This window comes from Tachypleus tridentatus, chromosome 7, assembly GCF_004210375.1.
Source record: "Tachypleus tridentatus isolate NWPU-2018 chromosome 7, ASM421037v1, whole genome shotgun sequence".
Taxonomy (NCBI): domain Eukaryota; kingdom Metazoa; phylum Arthropoda; class Merostomata; order Xiphosura; family Limulidae; genus Tachypleus; species Tachypleus tridentatus.
Genome location: NC_134831.1, coordinates 105,007,174 through 105,033,047, shown reverse-complemented (window position 1 = coordinate 105,033,047; position 25,874 = coordinate 105,007,174). Strand labels below are relative to the sequence as shown.

The following is a 25,874-nucleotide window of genomic DNA, read 5'->3' as shown; positions in this document are numbered from 1 at the left end:
TATATTGGAGAAATAAGTAGAAGAATGGAAACCAGATTTAAAGAACATAAAAAGTCACCTTCACACGTTTTCGAACACTGCAAGTCAAATAAACACAACACAACCATGGAAAACACTCAAATACTAAATAAAAAAACAAACATAAACAAACGCAAAATTAAAGAAGCCTTACTTATACAACAACTTAAACCCAAAATAAACCAATATAAAGGAACACCTTTATACCGATATTAAAAATAATATAATAGTGCAATAAATAATATAAAATTATATATTCAAACATCTAAGCACGCCCTCTACATTCCGACACTCATTACACAACCCCTTTCAAACATGTGGTCAGCCACCGGTCAGTTACCTTTTTCTTTATTTGTGAACCTGACGATGACCGAAGAAGGTCGAATCGATGTTCGCTCCTCTACGTAAAATATTTTTCAACCCAAACGAGCCGTTTCTACATATATAGTTCAGTTAACAATTCACCTTTTTCTCAATAGTTTTTATAAGACGACGGTGATAGAGTAGTTAGCATCTGTGCATGCTACGTGGTTGATCTGGGCTCGATTCCAGACGTGGCAAGTGTGAGGAAACGTTTAGAATGAATCAAGTTATGTCTACGGATTTACAACGCTAAAATCATAGTTCGATTTCTCGGGGGACTCATCAGATGTGGCTTTGTGATAAGAAAAGAGAGAGAGTCTGTTTATTGTATTAACAATTGACCATAAACAGAAAAACAGATACAACTGGTTTGAGTTTTTCAAAGTATTTGAAAAATTGGTTTCATATGACAACCACAAATCAAGCATTAAAAACATCCTCTATTGTCAATTGTTCGCAGTTCATTGTGTGTGGCACCTGTAATAATAAAATATTATTATTTTTACACGTGTAGCTTTAAGTAATGTATGCCGCCCTCTATCATGCAACATTTTTATCTCGCATGAACATGTCATTAGGTATGCTAATGCATGTAAATACTATTAATTATCTTAAACTCATTGGTAAAAAATGATAAAATTTTGTAAGAAACAGAATTGTATCTCTTGTAATGTTTAAAATTGCTACAGAGGCTTAATAAGGATATAACATACTGGAGAACGTGCTCAACTATTGAACAACAGCTTGTGACTGGAGTATGGTGTGGAAAATAGTCACTTACTGGAGTATGATGTGGAAAGTAATCACTTACTGGAGTATGATGTGGAAAGTAATCACTTACTGGAGTATGATGTGGAAAATAATCACTTACTGGAGTATGATGTGGAAAATAGTCACTTACTGGAGTATGATGTGGAAAATAATCACTTACTGAAGTATGATGCAGAAAGTAATCACTTACTGGAGTATGATGTGGAAAATAATCACTTACTGAAGTATGATGTGGAAAATAATCAGTTACTGGAGTATGATGTAGAAAATAATCAATTACTGAAGTATGATGTGGAAAATAATCAATTACTGGAGTATGATGTGGAAAATAATCACTTACTGAAGTATGATGTGGAAAATAATCACTTACTGAAGTATGATGTGGAAAATAATCACTTACTGGAGTATGATGTAGAAAATGATCAATTACTGAAGTATGATGTGGAAAATAATCAATTACTGGAGTATGATGTGGAAAATAATCACTTACTGAAGTATGATGTGGAAAATAATCACTTACTGATGTATGATGTGGAAAATAATCAGTTACTGGAGAATGATGTAGAAAATAATCAGTTACTGGAGTATGATGTGGAAAATAATCAGTTACTGGGTATGATGTGGAAAATAATCAATTACTGAAGTATGATGTGGAAAATAATCAATTACTGGGTATGATGTGGAAAATAATCACTAACTGGAGTATGATGTGGAAAATAATCACTTACTGGAGTATGATGTGGAAAATAATCAGTTACTGGAGTATGATGTGGAAAATAATCAATTACTGAAGTATGATGTGGAAAATAATCAATTACTGGAGTATGATGTGGAAAATAATCAATTACTGGAGTATGATGTGGAAAATAATCACTTACTGGAGTATGATGTGGAAAATAATCACTTACTGGAGTATGATGTGGAAAATAATCACTTACTGGAGTATGATGTGGAAAAAAATCAGTTACTGGAGTATGATGTGGAAAATAATCAATTACTGGAGTATGATGTGGAAAATAATCAGTTACTGGAGTATCATGTGGAAAGTAATCAGTTACTGGAGTATCATGTGGAAAGTAATCACTTACTGGAGTATGATGTGGAAAATAATCAGTTACTGGAGTATGATGTGGAAAATAATCAATTACTGGAGTATGATGTGGAAAATAATCAGTTACTGGAGTATCATGTGGAAAATAATCAGTTACTGGAGTATGATGTGGAAAATAATCAATTACTGGAGTATGATGTGGAAAATAATCAGTTACTGGAGTATCATGTGGAAAATAATCAGTTAATGGAGTATGATGTGGAAAATAATCACTTACTGGAGTATGATGTGGAAAATAATCACTTACTGGAGTATGATGTGGAAAATAATCACTTACTGGAGTATGATGTGGAAAATAATCACTTACTGGAGTATGATGTGGAAAATAATCACTTACTGGAGTATGATGTGGAAAATAATCACTTACTGAAGTATGATGCAGAAAGTAATCACTTACTGGAGTATGATGTGGAAAATAATCACTTACTGAAGTATGATGTGGAAAATAATCAGTTACTGGAGTATGATGTAGAAAATAATCAATTACTGAAGTATGATGTGGAAAATAATCAATTACTGGAGTATGATGTGGAAAATAATCACTTACTGAAGTATGATGTGGAAAATAATCACTTACTGAAGTATGATGTGGAAAATAATCACTTACTGGAGTATGATGTAGAAAATGATCAATTACTGAAGTATGATGTGGAAAATAATCAATTACTGGAGTATGATGTGGAAAATAATCACTTACTGAAGTATGATGTGGAAAATAATCACTTACTGATGTATGATGTGGAAAATAATCAGTTACTGGAGTATGATGTAGAAAATAATCAGTTACTGGAGTATGATGTGGAAAATAATCAGTTACTGGAGTATGATGTGGAAAATAATCAATTACTGAAGTATGATGTGGAAAATAATCAATTACTGGAGTATGATGTGGAAAATAATCACTAACTGGAGTATGATGTGGAAAATAATCACTTACTGGAGTATGATGTGGAAAATAATCAGTTACTGGAGTATGATGTGGAAAATAATCAATTACTGAAGTATGATGTGGAAAATAATCAATTACTGGAGTATGATGTGGAAAATAATCAATTACTGGAGTATGATGTGGAAAATAATCACTTACTGGAGTATGATGTGGAAAATAATCACTTACTGGAGTATGATGTGGAAAATAATCACTTACTGGAGTATGATGTGGAAAAAAATCAGTTACTGGAGTATGATGTGGAAAATAATCAATTACTGGAGTATGATGTGGAAAATAATCAGTTACTGGAGTATCATGTGGAAAGTAATCAGTTACTGGAGTATCATGTGGAAAGTAATCACTTACTGGAGTATGATGTGGAAAATAATCAGTTACTGGAGTATGATGTGGAAAATAATCAATTACTGGAGTATGATGTGGAAAATAATCAGTTACTGGAGTATCATGTGGAAAATAATCAGTTACTGGAGTATGATGTGGAAAATAATCAATTACTGGAGTATGATGTGGAAAATAATCAGTTACTGGAGTATCATGTGGAAAATAATCAGTTAATGGAGTATGATGTGGAAAATAATCACTTACTGGAGTATGATGTGGAAAATAATCACTTACTGGAGTATGATGTGGAAAATAATCACTTACTGGAGTATGATGTGGAAAAAAATCAGTTACTGGAGTATGATGTGGAAAATAATCAATTACTGGAGTATGATGTGGAAAATAATCAGTTACTGGAGTATCATGTGGAAAGTAATCAGTTACTGGAGTATCATGTGGAAAGTAATCATTTACTGGAGTATGATGTGGAAAATAATCAGTTACTGGAGTATGATGTGTAAAATAATCAATTACTGGAGTATGATGTGGAAAATAATCAGTTACTGGAGTATCATGTGGAAAATAATCAGTTACTGGAGTATGATGTGGAAAATAATCAATTACTGGAGTATGATGTGGAAAATAATCAGTTACTGGAGTATCATGTGGAAAATAATCAGTTACTGGAGTATGATGTGGAAAATAATCACTTACAGGAGTATGATGTAGAAAATAATCACTTACTGGAGTATGATGTGGAAAATAATCACTTACTGGAGTATGATGTGGAAAATAATCACTTACTGGAGTATGATGTGGAAAGTAATCACTTACTGCAGTATGATGTGGAAAATAATCACTTACTGGAGTATGATGTAGAAAATAATCACTTACTGGAGTATGATGTGGAAAATAATCAATTACTGGAGTATAATGTGGAAAATAATCAGTTACTGGAGTATGATGTGGAAAGTAATCAATTACTGGAGTATGATGTGGAAAATAATCAATTACTGGAGTATAATGTGGAAAATAATCAGTTACTGGAGTATGATGTGGAAAGTAATCACTTACTGGAGTATGATGTGGAAAATAATCAGTTACTGGAGTATGATGTGGAAAATAATCAGTTACTGGAGTATGATGTGGAAAATAATCACTTACTGGAGTATGATGTAGAAAATAATAACTTAATGAAGTATGATGTGGAAAATAATCACTTACTGGAGTATGATGTAGAAAATAATCACTTACTGGAGTATGATGTGGAAAATAATCACTTACTGGAGTATGATGTGGAAAATAATCAATTACTGGAGTATGATGTGGAAAATAATCAGTTACTGGAGTATGATGTGGAAAGTAATCACTTACTGGAGTATGATGTGGAAAATAATCAGTTACTCGAGTATGATGTGGAAAAAAATCAATTACTGGTGTATGATGTGGAAAATAATCAGTTACTGGAGTATGATGTGGAAAATAATCACTTACTGAAGTATGATGTGGAAAATAATCAGTTACTGGAGTATGATGTAGAAAATAATCAATTACTGAAGTATGATGTGGAAAATAATCAATTACTGAAGTATGATGTGGAAAATAATCAATTACTGGAGTATGATGTGGAAAATAATCACTTACTGAAGTATAATGTGGAAAATAATCACTTACTGAAGTATGATGTGGAAAATAATCAGTTACTGGAGTATGATGTAGAAAATAATCAGTTACTGGAGTATGATGTGGAAAGTAATCACTTACTGAAGTATGATGTGGAAAATATTCAGTTACTGGAGTATGATGTGGAAAATAATCACTTACTGGAGTATGATGTGGAAAATAATCAATTACTGGAGTATGATATGGAAAATAGTCAGTTACTGGAGTATGATGTGGAAAATAGTCACTTACTGGAGTATGATGTGGAAAATAATCAGTTACTGGAGTATGATGTGGAAAATAATCAATTACTGGAGTATGATATGGAAAATAATCAGTTACTGGAGTATGATGTGGAAAATAATCAATTACTCGAGTATGATATGGAATATAGTCAGTTACTGGAGTATGATGTGGAAAATAGTCACTTACTGGAGTATGATGTGGAAAATAATCAATTACTGGAGTATGATGTGGAAAATAATCAGTGACTGCAGTATGATGTGGAAAATAATAAATTACTGGAGTATGATATGGAAAATAATCAGTTACTGGAGTATGATGTGGAAAATAATCAGTTACTGGAGTATGATGTGGAAAATAATCAATTACTGGAGTATGATGTGGAAAATAATCACTTACTGAAGTATGACGTGGAAAGTAATCACTTACTGGAGTATGATGTGGAAAATAATCACTTACTGGAGTATGATGTGGAAAATAATCAGTCACTAGAGTATGACATGCAAAAGAATAAGTGACTGGAGTATAATGTTTTTAATAATCAAGGAATGGAAGATGATGTAGAAAGTAATCAGTGACTGGAGTATGACGTGGGATATTATCAGTGACTGGAGTATAATGTAGAAAATAATCAGTGACTGGAGTATGATGTGGGAAATAATCAGTGACTGGAGTATGATGTGGGAAATGATCAGTGACTGGAGTATGATGTGGGAAATAATGAGTCACTAGAGTATGACGTGGGAAATAATCAGTGATTGTATTATGACGTGGGAAATAATCAGTGACAGGAGTATAAAGTGGAAAATATTCAGTTACTGGAGTATGATGTGGAAAATAATCAATTACTGGAGTATGATGTGGAAAATAATCAGTTACTGGAGTATGATGTGGAAAATAGTCACTTACTGGAGTATGATGTGGAAAATAATCACTTACTGAAGTATGATGTGGAAAATATTCAGTTACTGGAGTATGATGTGGAAAATAATCACTTACTGGAGTATGATGTGGAAAATAATCAGTTACTGGAGTATGATGTGGAAAATAATCAATTACTGGAGTATGATATGGAAAATAGTCAGTTACTGGAGTATGATGTGGAAAATAGTCACTTACTGGAGTATGATGTGGAAAATAATCACTTACTGAAGTATGATGTGGAAAATATTCAGTTACTGGAGTATGATGTGGAAAATAATCAGTTACTGGAGTATGATGTGGAAAATAATCAATTACTCGAGTATGATATGGAAAATAGTCAGTTACTGGAGTATGATGTGGAAAATAGTCACTTACTGGAGTATGATGTGGAAAATAATCAGTTACTGGAGTATGATGTGGAAAATAATCAGTTACTGGAGTATGATGTGGAAAATAGTCACTTACTGGAGTATGATGTGGAAAATAATCACTTACTGGAGTATGATGTGGAAAATAATCAATTACTGGAGTATGATGTGGAAAATAATCGGTTACTGGAGTATGATGTGGAAAATAATCAATTACAGGAGTATGATGTGGAAAATAATCAGTGACTGCAGTATGATATGGAAAATAATCACTTACTGAAGTATGATCTGGAAAGTAATCACTTACTGGAGTATGATCTGGAAAATAATCACTTACTGAGTATGATGTGGAAAATAATCAGTCACTAGAGTATGACATGCAAAAGAATAAGTGACTGGAGTATAATGTGTGTAATAATCAAGGACTGGAAGATGATGTAGAAAGTAATCAGTGACTGGAGTATGACGTGGGATATTATCAGTGACTGGAGTATAATGTAGAAAATAATCAGTGACTGGAGTATAATGTGGGAAATAATCAGTGACTGGAGTCTGATGTGGGAAATAATGAGTCACTAGAGTATGACGTGGGAAATAATCAGTGATTGTATTATGACGTGGGAAATAATCAGTGACAGGAGTATGATGTGGAAAATAATCAGTGACTGGAGTATGATGTGTGAGATAATCAGTTACTGGAGTATGATGTGGGAAATGATCAGTGACTGGAGTATGATGTGGGAAATAATCAGTGACTGGAGTATGATGTGGGAAATAATCAGTGACTGGAGTATGATGTGGGAAATGATCAGTGACTGGAGTATGATGTGGGAAATAATCAGTGAGTGGAGTATGATGTGTGAGATAATCAGTTACTGGAGTATGATGTGGGAAATGATCAGTGACTGGAGTATGATGTGGGAAATAATCATTGACTTGAGTATGATGTGGGAAATAATCAGTGACTGGAGTATGATGTGGGAAATGATCACTTACTGGAGTATGATGTAGAAAATAATCACTTACTGGAGTATGATGTGGAAAATAATCACTTACTGGAGTATCATGTGGAAAATAGTCACTTACTGGAGTATGATGTGGAAAATAATCATTTACTGAAGTATGATGTGGAAAATAATCACTTACTGGAGTATGATGTAGAAAATAATCACTTACTGGAGTATGATGTGGAAAGTAATCACTTACTGGAGTATGATGTGGAAAATAATCACTTACTGGAGTATGATGTAGAAAATAATCACTTACTGGAGTATGATGTGGAAAATAATCTCTTACTGGAGTATGATGTGGAAAATAGTCACTTACTGGAGTATGATGTGGAAAATAATCACTTACTGAAGTATGATGTGGAAAATAAACACTTACTGGAGTATGATGTGAAAAATAATCACTTACTGAAGTATGATGTGGAAAATAATCAATTACTGGAGTATGATGTGGAAAATAATCACTTACTGGGGTATGATGTGGAAAATAATCAGTTTCTGAAGTATGATGTGGAAAATAATCAGTTACTGGAGTATGATGTGGAAAATAATCACTTACTGGAGTATGATGTGGAAAATAATCACTTACTGGAGTATGATGTGGAAAATAATCACTTACTGAAGTATGATGTGGAAAATATTCAGTTACTGGAGTATGATGTGGAAAATAATCACTTACTGGAGTATGATGTGGAAAATAATCAGTTACTGGAGTATGATGTGGAAAATTATCAATTACTCGAGTATGATATGGAAAATAGTCAGTTACTGGAGTATGATGTGGAAAATAGTCACTTACTGGAGTATGATGTGGAAAATAATCAGTTACTGGAGTATGATGTGGAAAATAATCAGTTACTGGAGTATGATGTGGAAAATAGTCACTTACTGGAGTATGATGTGGAAAATAATCACTTACTGGAGTATGATGTGGAAAATAATCAATTACGGGAGTATGATGTGGAAAATAATCGGTTACTGGAGTATGATGTGGAAAATAATCAATTACAGGAGTATGATGTGGAAAATAATCAGTGACTGCAGTATGATATGGAAAATAATCACTTACTGGAGTATGATGTGGAAAATAATCACTTACTGGAGTATGATGTGGAAAATAATCAGTTACTGGAGTATGATGTGGAAAATAATCAGTCACTAGAGTATGACATGCAAAAGAATAAGTGACTGGAGTATAATGTGTGTAATAATCAAGGACTGGAAGAAGATGTAGAAATTAATCAGTTACTGGAGTATGATGTGGAAAATAGTCACTTACTGGAGTATGATGTGGAAAATAATCACTTACTGAAGTATGATGTGGAAAATAATCACTTACTGAAGTATGATGTGGAAAATATTCAGTTACTGGAGTATGATGTGGAAAATAATCACTTACTGGAGTATGATGTGGAAAATAATCAGTTACTGGAGTATGATGTGGAAAATAATCAATTACTGGAGTATGATATGGAAAATAGTCAGTTACTGGAGTATGATGTGGAAAATAGTCACTTACTGGAGTATGATGTGGAAAATAATCACTTACTGAAGTATGATGTGGAAAATATTCAGTTACTGGAGTATGATGTGGAAAATAATCACTTACTGGAGTATGATGTGGAAAATAATCAGTTACTGGAGTATGATGTGGAAAATAATCAATTACTCGAGTATGATATGGAAAATAGTCAGTTACTGGAGTATGATGTGGAAAATAGTCACTTACTGGAGTATAATGTGGAGAATAATCAGTTACTGGAGTATGATGTGGAAAATAATCAGTTACTGGAGTATGATGTGGAAAATAATCACTTACTGGAGTATGATGTGGAAAATAATCACTTACTGGAGTATGATGTGGAAAATAATCAATTACTGGAGTATGATGTGGAAAATAATCGGTTACTGGAGTATGATGTGGAAAATAATCAATTACAGGAGTATGATGTGGAAAATAATCAGTGACTGCAGTATGATATGGAAAATAATCACTTACTGAAGTATGATCTGGAAAGTAATCACTTACTGGAGTATGATGTGGAAAATAATCACTTACTGAGTATGATGTGGAAAATAATCAGTCACTAGAGTATGACATGGAAAAGAATAAGTGACTGGAGTATAATGTGTGTAATAATCAAGGACTGGAAGATGATGTAGAAAGTAATCAGTGACTGGAGTATGACGTGGGATATTATCAGTGACTGGAGTATAATGTAGAAAATAATCAGTGACTGGAGTATGATGTTGGAAATAATCAGTGACTGGAGTATGATGTGGGAAATGATCAGTGACTGGAGTATGATGTGGGAAATAATGAGTCACTAGAGTATGACGTGGGAAATAATCAGTGATTGTATTATGACGTGGGAAATAATCAGTGACAGGAGTATGATGTGGAAAATAATCAGTGACTGGAGTATGATGTGTGAGATAATCAGTTACTGGAGTATGATGTGGGAAATGATCAGTGACTGGAGTATGATGTGGGAAATAATCAGTGACTGGAGTATGATGTGGGAAATGATCAGTGACTGGAGTATGATGTGGGAAATAATCAGTGACTGGAGTATGATGTGGGAAATAATCAGTGACAGGAGTATGACGTGGGAAATAATCAGTGACTGGAGTATGATGTGTGAGATAATCAGTGACTGGAGTATGATGTGGAAAATAATCAGTTACTGGAGTATGATGTGGAAAGTAATCACTTACTGGAGTATTATGTGGAAAATAATCAATTACTGGAGTATGATGTGGAAAATAATCAATTACTGGAGTATGATGTGGAAAATAATCAGTGATTGCAGTATGATGTGGAAAATAATCAGTTACTGGAGTATGATGTGGAAAATAATCAATTACTGGAGTATGATGTGGAAAATAATCAGTGACTGGAGTATGATGTGGGAAATGATCAGTGACTGGAGTATTATGTGGGAAATAATCAGTGACTGGAGTATGATGTGGGAAATGATCAGTGACTGGAGTATGATGTGTGAGATAATCAGTGACTGGAGTATGATGTGGGAAATAGTGACTGGAGTATGATGTGGGAAATAATCAGGGACTTGAGTATGATGTGGGAAATGATCAGTGACTGGAGTATGATGTGTGAGATAATCAGTGACTGGAGTATGATGTGGGAAATAATCAGTGACTGGAGTATGATGTGTGAGATAATCAGTGACTGGAGTATGATGTGGGAAATAATCAGTGACTGGGGTATGATGTGGGAAATGATCAGTGACTGGAATATGATGTAGAAAATAATTAGTAATTGGAGTATTATATAAAAAATAATCAGTGACTGCATTATGATGTGTGAAATAACCAGGGATTGGAGGATGATGTAGAAAATAATTCGTGACTGAAATATGCTGTGTGAGATAATCAGTGACTAGTTGCTAATGTAAATAACTATAAAGATTATTAGAAGTAAGACGTGAACACAATATCCTGAAGAGCTGGGACTTATGAAAGTCTTGTAAGTTCAATTCAAAGAACCGTACAGAAGATCAAACATTATATCCATGTGCACACTTGATATCTAAGTGCAGGCAAAGTATCTATGTGAGTAAAGAACGCCCGGTATGGTCAGGTGGTTAAGAGAGTCCATTCGTAATTCGAGAGTCGCGGGTTCTAATCACCATTACATCGAACATGCTCACCCTTTCAGCCGTGTGTGCGTTATAATGTTATTGTCAATCCAACTCTTCGTTAGTAAAAGAGTAATTCAAGATTTGGCGGTGGGTGGTGATGACTAGCCGCCTTCCTTGTAGTCTTACACTGCTAAATTAGGGGTATCTAGCGCAGACATCCCTCGTGTAGCTTTGCGTGAAATTCAAAAATACAAATACAAAGTACAGTAAAGAAGATTTATTTCGAGATATTATATTTAACTAAAATATTAATGTGCACACCAAATATCTGTGCCCGTACTGAATAGAAGACAGCAGCTCTGCATGTGCTGAACCTAAGTTTTCAGTGCAGTCATTTTCATCAGACACACAGAAAAGGAAATCGCAAACTCAGTCGTGACATCATTGAGTTCTGACTCACTGAGTTTGATATTGTAATCAGAAATCAATAGCTTTAAGGCAGTGTGTCTGGCATGAAGAAAGTTTTATTAGACATTTGATGAACGTTTAATGTGTTAGAGTTTGTTTATTTAATAGTAGTGTTTGTAAAATTATACAAGTGAATAGAATTCCCTCTGTCTCTCTCTATTTATGTATATACACAGTCATGTGAAAAGTTAGGACACCCTATGAAAAACTGAATATTTTTGTAACATTTTTGGATATATAGATATTTAATCTCAATTTCAACAATACTCAGAGATTATAGGAATATAACTAAAAAAAAAAAAAAAACTGAAGAAAAGACTTTTCAAGATCTTCTGAAAATGTAATTCTACAAAAATGCATATTCTAACTGAGGAGAACGTTAGGACACCCTACCTCCTAATAGCTAGTGTTACCCCCTTTGGCTGAAATAACTGCAGTGAGACTCTTCTTGTAGCCATCTACCAGTCTCTGACATCGGTCTGAAGAAAGTTTGCCCCACTCCTCAATGCAGAATTTTTTCAGCTGTGAGATGTTTGAGGGGTTTCTTGCATGTACAGCCCGTTTCAAGTCACCCACAGTATCTCAATGGGATTAAGATCTGGGCTTTGACTCGGCCATTCCAGGACTCTCCATTTCTTAGTTTTCAGCCAGTCCTTGGTGGATTTACTGGTGTATGTTTTGGGTCATTGTCGTGTTGCAAGGTGCGGTTCCGCTTCAGCTTTAATTTTCTTACAGATGGTCTCATATGATCTTCAAGCACCCTCTGATACACAGTAGAATTCATGGTGGATTCTATGATTGTGAGCTGTCCAGGTCCTGCTGCAGCAAAGCAGCCACAAACCATGACAATTCCACCTCCACGCTTCACAGTTGGTATGAGGTTTTTTTCCTGGAATGCTGTATTTGGTTTACGCCAAACATGTCCTCTGTTCTGGTGTCCAAATAATTCAATTTTGGACTCATCTGTCCAAAGAACATTATTCCAGAAGTCCTGATCTTTGTCTACATTCTCTTTGGCAAACTTCAGTATGGCCTTGATGTTTCTTTATAGAGCAAAGGTTTCCTCCTTGCACACCTCCCATGCAAGTTAAACTTGTGCAGTCTCTTTCTGATTGTAGAGACATGCACTTTCACATCAACAGTAGCCAGAGCCTGCTGTAGGTCCCGTGATGACATGTTAGGGTGTTTGGAGACCTCTTTTAGCATCTTGCGGTCTGCTTTCGGGGTGAACTTGCTTGGATGATCAGGCCCAGGCATGTTGGCAGTTGTTTTGAAAGTCCTCCACTTGTTGACTATTTTCCGGACAGTGGAATGGTTGATTTTAAAATATTTTGGGATCTTTTTAAATCCCTTACCAGACTCATAAGCTCCTACAATTTTCTTTCTGAAGGCCTTTTGCTCTCACCATGGTGCTCACTCTCACTTCAACAGTCAGGAGCACACCAAACTAAATGTCTGAGGTTTAAATAGGGCAAGCCCCATTCAAAATGCTGAGTAACGATCTTCTAATTATGAGCACTTGGTGTGATACACCTGTGTGTGAGTTGAGCCATTTTAAGTGGGAATAAATGTGGGAGTGTCCTAACTTTTTCCTTAGTTAGAATATGCATTTTTGTAGAATTAGCTTCAAAGAAGATCTTGAAAAGTCTTTTCTTCAGTTTTAATTGTTTAGTTATATTCCTATAATCTCTCAGTATTGTTAAAATTGAGATTAAATATCTATATATTCAAAAATGTTACAAAAATACACAGGCTTTCATAGGGTGTCCTAACTTTTTCACATGACTGTATATATATATAAGAAATGAAATGTTTAATATTATTAATAATCAATTAGAAGACTGTGACACCAACTGCCGTATTTTCTAGAATAAGGAAGTTGTCCTATAAGGTACGAACAAAATCACTGACAAGGGGTCACTCATAGTTTCGCGGAACAATCTTTGAAATGTATGTTGACAGTGAACTACAGGAAATCATAGAATATGTCGAAAATATGATATTTTTATGTCTGATTAAAACTAGAATATAATTTACCTGTTCGATAAATATGTTCATTTACATCTTACTAAAAGTAAGAAATTCTTTTGTATATAGAAAACTCCAAGAAGATCAGTTTGATTTATAAAACTGTTAATAAACAATCATTTCAACATGAAACAGCTCCTATTATGCTGAGCAATCAATCCTCCAAAAATAATAACACAAACAACAGTATTTAATAAAATTAAAATCAAACAAAAGTCCTTAATTATATATTTAAAAACGGTTGGTATGGGCAGAGAAAGCACTAGTGGAGTTCTTAATTTGGTAGTTTCTAGTGAGTATTACCTAAACACCTTCAGTTTGTTATTACCTCTCCCTCATTGTCGTGTTTTTCCTATCCATCATGGAAACCTGATTGCCAGAATGCGTGCTGAAAGGCATAGAAAAGCCAGTAATATGTGTTAGATATACAAGACTGTTTAGTATATACGTTATTTAGCATATTTTGTGATTTAATAATTATTTAGTTTTAAGACAGGAGTGTTGAAAATGGTTTCTTTTAAAAGTTGTAGTTATGACCCGTTTCGTTACATAACTCTGTACGAGTCGTACGTTGTGTATGCAATTATATTGTTGTCTAGGCTTTAATAATATTGTTTGACGTCACGTTACTCGAGTCTTCGGTTTTTCTCGTTACCTTGACTGAGTATTGTTAAATCATGGCGTCACGTAATGTAACGAAGTTCGAGGACTCTGTAAACAAAATATAAATATAGATGTTCAAGCGAGGGCAATTCAAGCGCAGTTTAGTCAGAAAATCGGTTCGCGAAAGAAAACGTGAAGCTTGCCAGCGCGTGAATGCTTAGCCGTAACAGATGATATTTTAAAGTGAGTTTCACAGTTTAATAGAGACAAGGAAAATAATTTCCCTTGTCAAATATTGTTCTAAAGTAATTAAACCGATATGAACTTCGACAAAAAGGAGACAGTTATTTGAACTTCAGAATACAACTGGGGTATCTCAAGGGGATAGCGTAAGTTTATTCACTGATTTATATTTTGCAAAAAAAACGATAAAGAAAATGATTTCGTCTTATCAGTTGGATACTACAGTAACTAAATAAACCTAATCCACCTTTTGACAAGAAAAGAAAACTTTAAATTTTTAGATAAAACTGTGATATTCCACAGTGTAAATAATTTTCTACACATTTTTGACTGGCTTTTAATATATTATTTAAAAACAAGTGGTGTATGTGCTGCCCGTTTATTATTAAATGTATCGCCAACAAGTCACAGACACTTACCGTAGAAGAATCCTTAGCCCACTTGTGTACATATTTAAAATTCTAGAAATATGATTTATAGACATCCACCTCTAACCAATCATATTGCATTTAAAAACGTTTCTGCTTATGTCTGGTAAATCAGATATAAAAACTAAAAATTAGTCGTGTATGAATTTCTTCATTTTTTTCCCACCACAAGTTACAAAGTTGTCAGCTGCAGACGGAAGCTATGAAAGTTCATGATTGATGAAAGGTTATCTTAGGACTAAAACAGTTGCTTCTCTTACATGTAATTGCAGAAGACGTAGAAACGCGCATAAAAGCTACAAAACATCAAATGTTGGACTCGACAAACCTTCATACCAAATTTAGTGAGGATTCGTTAAGAGGGGGGGAGAGGGGGTATTAAAATACTTCCACAAAAAAGCAAAATACATAACAAAGAATTCGTATATAACATGAGACATCCCAATACCCACTTTGGTAAACATCCATCCACACCCTGCGAAATAGTTATTTATGTAACCCCCATGAGACATCCCAATACCCACTTTGGTGAACATCCATCCACACCCTGCGAAATAGTTATGTATGTAACCCCCATGAGACATCCCAATACCCACTTTGGTGAACATCCATCCACACCCTGCGAAATAGTTACGTATGTAACCCCCATGAGACATCCTAATACCCACTTTGGTGAACATCCATCCACACCCTGCGAAATAGTTATGTATGTAACCCGCATGAGACATCCCAATACCCACTTTGGTGAACATCCATCCACACCCTGCGAAATAGTTATGTATGTATCCCGCATGAGACATCCCAATACCCACTTTGGTAAACATCCATCCACACCCTGCGAAATAGTTATGTATGTAACCCCCATGAGACATCCCAATACCCATCCATCCATGTGAACATCCATCCACATCCTGCGAAATAGTTATGTATGTAACCCCCATGAGACATCAAATACCCATTTTGGTGAACATCCATCCACATCCTGCGAAATAGTTATGTATGTAACCCCCATGAGACATCCCAATACCCATTTTGTTGAACATCCATCCACATCCTGCGAAATAGTTATGTATGTAACCCCCATGAGACATCCCAATACCAATTTTGGTGAAAATCCATCCACACCCTGCGAAATATTTACCTTCGCTAGCCGTTTCCAATTTTAATCTTACAGGAGACAGCTGGTCAAAAGCACCTACTGTCAACTCTTGGGTTACTAATGTCTGACAGAATATTAGGATTTGGCTGTCTTTCTTAAAGCGTGTCCACTATACCAATATACGGAGCATATTCTAGCGGTAACGAGCCGCGAACCCTGAACTCTCGAATTCACGTGCCGAGCACTAGTCATACACCTGACTGACATGTTTCCAATGTGACCCAGTTCATGTTTCCAACGTGACCCAGTTCAAAGTGACTCTCTTTCCTTACATTCATTATGTGATTTGATTTTGTTTAGGAATTTTCTGTGCAATTCTTGCTCTGGTTCTCATTCACAGTTCTTGTGTCTTCATAAACATATAGCACCAACTTGACGCGAAAATAGTCCAGACCTTGGACTGCTGCCCTCAGTTTTGATTCATTAATAATACTTTTTATTGACACTGACCGATCCGAATTTATCTGCTCAACTATCCTATTATTTATCCCTTATTCGAGTTCTGGCCACTTAGCTGTAAACCGATGTAGGTTACATTTAAATCTTCAACAGATCTTCCTGCTTCCTCCAATAACGGATGATCTTCCCAGTTGGTAGTGGTCCAAAATGGCTCTCTGCAACCTTGTTACCATGGTCCCTCACAATTACAATAACCTGTAACTTGTAGCAAATGGTGTAGGAATGCGCTCTTTTTTTTTTAGTATAAGCCATAATATGGGCTGTGTTAAAGAATTTGATTCAGCTGAACTGTTACAGAGAACTACTACAAATAACAGGTATGTGTTTGAAATCGTTGCACAACAACTGATCAGTATGGTTTGAACGAAACCAAAAAAAAAACTTACGAGGAAACTCTTCCTCCAGGCTTAAGTTTAGGCCTGTGAGCAACGTAACCTTCAGCCTGGAAGACGCAGGGTAAATATTTGAGACTTATTTTGAGGAAAAAATAGTGTCTTCGACTCCGGGAAATAAAGTAATTATTATAACTGTTGTACTGATTCAAACAAACCTAATTATTATAACTGTTGTATTGATTCAAACAAACTTAATTATTATAACTGTTGTATTGATTCAAACAAACCTAATTATTATAACTGTTGTACTGATTCAAACAAACCTAATTATTATAACGGTTGTATTGATTCAAACAAACTTAATTATTATAACTGTTGTATTGATTCAAACAAACCTAATTATTATAACTGTTGTACTGATTCAAACAAACCTAATTATTATAACTGTTGTATTGATTCAAACAAACTTAATTATTATAACTGTTGTATTGATTCAAACAAACCTAATTATTATAACTGTTGTACTGATTCAAACAAACCTAATTATTATAACTGTTGTATTGATTCAAACAAACCTAATTATTATAACTGTTGTATTGATTCAAACAAACCTAATTATTATAACTGTTGTATTGATTCAAACAAACTTAATTATTATAACTGTTGTATTGATTCAAACAAACCTAATTATTATAACTGTTGTATTGATTCAAACAAACCTAATTATTATAACTGTTGTATTGATTCAAACAAATTTAATTATTATAACTGTTGTATTGATTCAAACAAACCTAATTATTATAACTGTTGTACTGATTCAAACAAACCTAATTATTATAACTGTTGTATTGATTCAAACAAATTTAATTATTATAACTGTTGTACTGATTCAAACAAACCTAATTATTATAACTGTTGTATTGATTCAAACAAACCTAATTATTATAACTTTTGTACTGATTCAAACAAACCTAATTATTATAACTGTTGTACTGATTCAAACAAACCTAATTATTATAACTGTTGTATTGATTCAAACAAACCTAATTATTATAACTGTTGTATTGATTCAAACAAACCTAATTATTATAACTGTTGTATTGATTCAAACAAACCTAATTATTATAACTGTTGTATTGATTCAAACAAACCTAATTATTATAACTGTTGTATTGATTCAAACAAACCTAATTATTATAACTGTTGTATTGATTCAAACAAACCTAATTATTATAACTGTTGCATTGATTCAAACAAACCTAATTATTATAACTGTTGCATTGATTCAAACAAACCTAATTATTATAACTGTTGTATTGATTCAAACAAACCTAATTATTATAACTGTTGTATTGATTCAAACAAACCTAATTATTACAACTGTTGTATTGATTCAAACAAACTTAACTATTATAACTATTGTATTGATTCAAACAAACCTAATTATTATAACTGTTGTATTGATTCAAACAAACTTAACTATTATAACTGTTCTGTTGATTCAAACAAGCCTAATTATTATAACTGTTGTATTGATTCAAACAAACCTAATTATTATAACTGTTGTATTGATTCAAACAAACCTAATTATTATAACTGTTGTACTGATTCAAACAAACCTAATTATTACAACTGTTATATTGATTCCAATAAACTCAGTTTCCCTCTGCTGTTGTAGTAATTCAAACAACCAACCTCATGAACAATAAAATTTTCTCTTGATCGATATAAGGTTGTTGCAATGATTGAGCCAGCGGAGGTAGAGTGGGTAGCCGCCCCTCCTTTTGCTGAATAATTAAAACATCTGAGATGGGTATAACGTTCTGAACTAGCCAGGTCATGACACGCTTGGCCATGCCAGGCCTCTTTCTAAACTAGCCAGTTCATAACACGCTTGGCCATGCCAGGCCTCGTTCTGAACTAGCTAGTTCATAACTTTTTCCACAAAAATAGGCGCAACTAATAACTGCCCAGTAAATAAAGTCCATGATCAGCATACGTGAACACACTTTATGTGAACGTATTATATATGTAGTGCAGTGGAATGTCGCCGTATGTTCGGGCTGTGACGTCATAGGCGATGTGTTTAAAAGTCATGCATTTGGTTCATAGTGAATTCCCTAGTACTTGATAGTCAAAGATAAAACGTATTAAGATTGAGCTAGGCCTAACCAGTGGTACCATTAACAGGATAATAAACAAGATTGGAAAGTGATAAAAGCTCGTTCACAAGTTTAGCCACACCCTAAAATGAAGTGTTACTGTTCTTCTTGAGATAAATGGTCGAAGAAACTACAATCACAGCAGTCCTGTTAGATTGTACACACCTCCAAGAACTCCAATGTATTTTTGTTCCTTTGGTAAAAGTAGTTTTGGAAGCAGATGTAGTTGAGGGTCTGTTGAAGGTTTGTCAAAATGAGTGGCCTGAGATTGATCGTTCCGTCCTCAGTAGACGCTTGATACGGCAGTAGTACTTAATCATTGTCGTCAATGATGGGGGGAGTTTTTCCAAAACCTGGAACATCGTTCTTAGAAAGCGCGATTAATATCGTATTATAGAATAAAGCAAACTAAATATCCAGTTAAATGACTTAATATACTACTATATATATCAATCGTACTAAACTAATAACCTTCTAACGTAATATCGAATGAAGTCGTATTAATATCATAAATTTCTGGTGTTAGATCAAACAACTCGAAAAATCATAAAGTATATTGGAAATATGAAGATAGTCTGAGTCGGAGGTTATCATATCAACGATTTCTTAGAAACGGTTCAGTTTATCGTCCGAATGTTCTAGTCTTGAAGAGAAAGTCTTCTACCGTTTATTGATTTCCCTCAAGTTTATATTGTTGTGTTGTTGTTTTTTATTCTAGATGGAGACACTTTAGTTACTGTTTATGAGCCCGCCCTCTATTCGATTATTCAAAGACTAGTGGTGTTTTAATTTTTGTGTTCACATAATATTTTTTTTTCAGTTTCTCTCAACGTACTTGTAAAGTACAGTTAAAAGTGAAGTTGAGGACTTTCTTCCTTGTATATGGACTTGGCAGGGATCCAAGTCACACAAACTGCATATTCAATACATATTTATTAATCAGACAAGGCACAGCTCCTGTGTACAGTTTGTGAACGTGAAATAGTTAAAGAATTAAATGTGTCTTTATTGAATTAGTAGTATCACATAACATTCTGCGTGTGGCTAGATGACCTGTCACAGAACTGGGTGTGGCTAGATGATTTGTCACAGAACTGGGTGTGGCTAGATGACCTGTCACAAAACTGGGTGTGGCTAGATGATTTGTCACAGAACTGGGTGTGGCTAGATGACCTGTCACAGAACTGGGTGTGGCTAGATGACCTGTCACAGAACTGGGTGTGGCCAGATGACCTGTCACAGAACTGGGTGTAGCTAGATGACCTGTCACAGAACTGGGTGTGGCTAGATGACCTGTCACAGAACTGGGTGTGGCCAGATGACCTGTCACAGAACTGGGTGTAGCTAGATGACCTGTCACAGAACTTGATGTGGCTAGATGACCTGTCACAGAACTTCATGTGGCTAGATGACCTGTCACAGAACTGGGTGTGACTAGATGACCTGTCACAAAACCGGGTGTGGCTAGATGACTTGTTACAGAACTGGGTGTGGCTAGATGACCTGTTACAGAACTGAATGTGGCTAGATGACTTGTCACAGAACTGGGTGTGGCTAGATGACCTGTCACAGAACTGGGTGTGGCTAGATGACCTGTCACAAAACTGGGTGTGGCTAGATGACTTGTCACAGAACTGGGTGTGGCTAGGTGACCTGTCACAGAACTGGATGTGGTTAGATGACCTGTCACAAAACTGGGTGTGGCTAGATGACCTGTCACAGAACTGGGTACGGCAAGATGACTTGTCACAGAAGTGGGTGTGGCTAGATGACCTGTCACAGAACTGGATGTGACAAGATGACTTGCCACAAAAATTATGTTTTCTTTATATGACTCAAAACAGTTGACAAAGGACAACACTGTGTTGTTTTTTACTGTGCACGTTTTCTATTAAAAATAAATATTTGTAAATACAGTTAGTTCACAGAAACAATACAGTTGTTTTCACTTGTCATTCTGAGTGGGTAAACATTATATATATAATGTATGTGTATAAATTCTGTATGAGGTCTGAAAATAAACAGAGCGAATCGAATATAGATATACAGTTGTATATGGACTCTTACCTTTTGGGGAGAGGAATACTCTGGGACGAAGTGTGCGGTAGGAAGTCACCAAGTGTTAAGTTTCAACACAAACGTATTTACAGGAGTTTATGAACTGACACACTTGTATCAGAAAGTTTACACGAGTTTGACATGACAAATAGTCTCCAGGGTTCTGTGAACAACGGGGTTTTAGTTTCAACATCTGCCGGGTTAAGTTGGGATTAACTTTCCCATAATTCCATGTCATGTGTAAAGTACCGTCAAGTTAATTATCAACTGTATACCTATTTTGGCGCCACCGGATATATATATCTGACACTGAAGGAAAAGATATAAAATATTTTCTTAGACTTAAATTATGGCCAAACCAATTTGCTTCAGTAGAAGATAAGACAAAGGAAAAGGTTTTCTGACGCAAGTCATAAAGAAAACGAGTTAACCTGGCCCGGGGCGTAGCCAGGTGGTTAGGGCGATTGATTCGCAATCAAACGGTCGCGGGCTCGAACCACCTTCTCGCCAAATATGCTTGCCCTTTCAGCCGTAGGGGCGTTATAATATGACAGCAACTCCCACTATTTGTTGGTAAAAGAGTATCCCCAGAGTTGGCGGTGGGTGATGATAACTAACTGCCTTCCCTCTAGTTTTACATTGCAATATTAGGGACTACTAGCACAGATAGCCCTCGTGTAGCTATTCACGAAATTCAAAACAAACAAACAAACGAGTTAACTCAGTGCAGAAGTATTTGACAGTTCGAAACTTTAGCAGCCATGTTTGATGTTTTATGAACATGTCGAAGAAGACAAAAGACATGAAGACAGTCAGTTGTAATGTGTTCACTGCATTTGATATTTGATTTTAAATTTTATTTTATAATGTAATTAATTAACTGTTTTGTTTTATAAATTAAAAATTGATACAATTTTACAGGAAACTCTATCGTATATCTAAATAGAATTAGGCTTAGGTTTAGTGAATAATTTAGTTATGAAGTACATTTTATAGCTAATAAAAATGAAAATAATATTCCATTCTTTCGGATGCACAATAAACACTTTTCAGTCTGTTGTAATATTTGTTATGATACACAAAGTTGTAGATTTTGTCAATGTGAAAATCACCAAACAATGTCTTAGAGTACAGTTATTAAACTGCTGTGGTTGTGTCAAATAGGTTCAGAGAGATGTCACTCACCACATTATTAATTAGACAAATGTTCCTTTCAAGACAATCGATCTGGAGTGTATACAAACGAAGATGTTTTATGGAGCTCTTCACATACAACAACCCAGAACAAAAACATATGTACTAACAATATTACAGATTATCTCCGTTTCTACCAGACAGTAGTTTATTCAATTATATCAAAATTCACCCCAGCTAACTCACGTAAACAGTTCTTTTCTGAGTCTTTAAAGGACTGTGTGACGTTTACCATGACAACTAAAATAATTCTGTAATTTGGTCCAGTCGATAAGCAATACATTGTTATTTATTTTAATATGCACTGGAACAATCTGTAATTTGAAGTAATGTTTCGACTACTTCGCAGAAGCACACCGTACACTTTTTCAGAAAGATGTTTGTTGTTTGTCTTATTTCGTACAACTGTTAGACTTTTACAAACGATTTCTACCATAATCACAGTTCTCACACTATTAAACCACCTTCAAAAGTCTAAACTAACAGGACCACTTAAATCATACGCTTTTCTTACACTTATAACTCTGTTTACACAACTAATTATTCTTGTTATTCACGAAGTATATTTTCTTGCTTGAATCTGAGAAAAAATGTTTTTATGCTAGGTGGCGTCTTACAGACGTATGTAATGATGTGTACATTGTACACTGGTGAATTATAAAAATATTTATAGCAGGACTTGTAATGTGCGACTATTTTCTTTATATTAATAATCTCACATATTATCAACTTTAGTGATTTGTATGAAGACTCGACATTGTACACAATATTTACCGTCTACCAGGACTGGATCTCTGTGTATTGTAAACAATGTTTACTGTCTACCAGGACTGGATCTCTGTGTATTGTAAACAATGTTTACTCTCTACCAGGACTGGATCTCTGTGTATTGTAAACAATGTTTACTCTCTACCAGGACTGGATCTCTGTGTATTGTAAACAATGTTTACTGTCTACCAGGACTGGATCTCTGTGTATTGTAAACAATGTTTACTCTCTACCAGGACTGGATCTCTGTGTATTGTAAACAATGTTTACTCTCTACCAGGACTGGATCTCTGTGTATTGTAAATAATGTTTACCGTCTACCAGGACTGGATCTCTGTGTATTGTAAACAATGTTTACTCTCTACCAGGACTGGATCTCTGTGTATTGTAAATAATGTTTACCGTCTACCAGGACTGGATCTCTGTGTATTGTAAACAATGTTTACCCTCTACCAGGACTGGATCTCTGTGTATTTAAACTAGAAATATGATTAACTTGAAAACCGTACAACACGCCTGTAGAAACAGGCACATCTACACTAATTCACCTGACTCGTTAGGCCTATGATAAGTATGTGGAACATGAAATATTATCTGTTTTTTCAGGTTCATTAACGACTCTTTTTTTCCCCTAAGTAAGCCTCGTTATTGTAAACATATCTAACTACGTCCAGTCACACTCGTCTCCCTAGTTAACTGTAGCTAATAGAATTGTCAACTTATCTATGAAAATTGTTATATTTAGCATTTCTTATTTCTATCTTTTAATCCATTTGTCCGTCTAATGATATTTGATACTTATCTTTCTATCTTTATGTCTCTAACACTTAGCCATCTTATCAATTCACCTATCTATAGAAGACCATGGTTACCAGCCATCAGTTGTTACTAATCTTACCTGGTTTTACTGGTGATTCTGTCCTATTGTAGAAACATGTAATTCTTTCCTCAGTGGTTACTACAGTTACCAGTTGTCACTACTCTTACCTGGTTTTATTGGATATTCTCTCCTATTGTAAAAACATGTAATTCTTTCCTCAGTGGTTGCTACAGTTGTCACTACTCTTTGTTTACTAGTTAATGTATTAAACATCTTATGCTATATTCTAAACTTGAAACAAATTCTGTAATGAACTAACCCGAATTTTCATGGATTGTTCTTTTAGAGCACGAATACCTTTTTCAGTTTCTTTACTCCACGCAGTCGAAGATGCATTATATTGACAAAAACGTTTTTATGTGTAAGTTAACCTGAAGAAGTTTACTACTTAAAGACAATGAGTTCTGATCCACTGTATAACCTAATATCGAACTAACAAAATATGGTGTAGTATTTATTGACGAATAATTTGAAGGCAAACTAAAATCATGTAACGAAAAATATTAAAGGATCATAAACATTTTACCATATCCTTTAATGGTGAGATTGTTATAAAATATGTGATTCAACAGATTTTCTCACAGAAGAGGTCTTCTTGGAAACAATAAAACTTACACAGTAGAGAACTTATTACAGCAGCTTGTTCCAAAGAAACAACTCAAACCAATCAGGACCAACGCTTTCATGTGTAAAGTGAGGACTGTGGTTACGAAAGTGAACCTTCTGACCCAAACAGCCGTTATCGTGAAGTTCTAGCTCGTGTTAAATGGTTAACAAGCAAAGCTTTAAGAAACGCTTTATATATGCATAATTGTTTTCTTGAAAAGGAAACTGAAATCCATTCGACGATATACGTCTCGAGTCATTCACTCTGATACAGCTTGGGTGAAAGTTAAAAATATAAGATACTAGACAATTTATGGGAGACTGTACGAGATTTCAGTGAACATCGCTGCAGATCAATTGTTGGGAAGAAGGGAAAGCTGATGATGGCTGAAAGAAATACGGTCTTCAGTACTAGTATGCCGAGGTTGGTCATCGTGTTAAAAGAAGAAAAATAAATACATAACTACCTATCTTCTAACTTTATAACACATGTAGTTTATCAGTTAGATGCTAAAACCACCTGCTTCGTTATTGGATGATAAATCCACCTCTTTTATGATTGGACTATAAACCATCTGTTTTCTGATTGGATGATAAACCCACCTGTTTCCTAATTAGATGACAAACCCATTTATTTATGTGTTATATTATTCTTCCTAAATATTTAGGAATATATATATCATATATGTTATGGTTTTCAGATAATTTCAGTAAAAATGTTCATTATTATAGTACTTTACTAATAGATGGTGATTTTTAAAGTTATTACATGTTACTTTATAATTTTTAGACCCGTGTCTCGGAGTAGAATGCCCATCTAATCAAGTATGTCAACTCGACGACAACCGGAACCCAATATGTCGGTGTAATGCAGTTTGCTCTCATGATTTCCAGCCCGTGTGTGGTTCTGATGGAAATACATACACTAATGAATGTATTCTCCGCGTGGAGGCGTGCAAGTCACGACAAGGTCTCAGGATCATCTATATGGACAAGTGTAGTGAAGGTAAGAAAGAAAGTTATATATACCAATTTTATGCAGATATGATTGGAAATAATCTTATTATTTCGTAATTTCATATAGAATTAATTAACTATTCCTAATTAATACTTACTTAGAATAATTACCTATTTAGCT

The 25,874-nt window shown here is 34.6% G+C and overlaps 2 protein-coding genes across 3 annotated transcripts in view; one reads left to right on the top strand and one right to left on the bottom strand.

Annotated features, from left to right (window-relative positions):
- LOC143256321 (agrin-like) overlaps positions 1-25,874 on the top strand; it is a 355,513-nt gene that overhangs the window by 246,524 nt on the left and 83,115 nt on the right. For both annotated transcript variants that reach the window (XM_076513398.1, XM_076513397.1), the window contains exon 5: positions 25,527-25,742. In XM_076513398.1, the coding sequence (XP_076369513.1) occupies positions 25,527-25,742 (216 nt within the window). The remainder of the gene's footprint in view (positions 1-25,526; positions 25,743-25,874) is intronic.
- LOC143254907 (uncharacterized) lies at positions 20,572-24,466 on the bottom strand. The gene is made up of 2 exons (XM_076509817.1): positions 24,428-24,466; positions 20,572-21,118 (listed from the first exon to the last, which is right to left on the bottom strand). Exons 1-2 carry the CDS (start codon positions 24,464-24,466, stop codon positions 20,627-20,629), a joined length of 531 nt encoding a protein of 176 aa, XP_076365932.1. The 3' UTR covers positions 20,572-20,626.

Excerpts from the sequence above, each read along its gene's own strand:
- LOC143254907 (XM_076509817.1), bottom strand. The coding sequence starts at position 24,466 with ATGCATCTTCGACTGCGTGGAGTAAAGAAACTGAAAAAG. Across the intron at positions 21,119-24,427 it reads GAGTAAAGAAACTGAAAAAG|AAAACGTGCACAGTAAAAAA; the intron begins GTATTCGTGCTC and ends TATTTTTAATAG.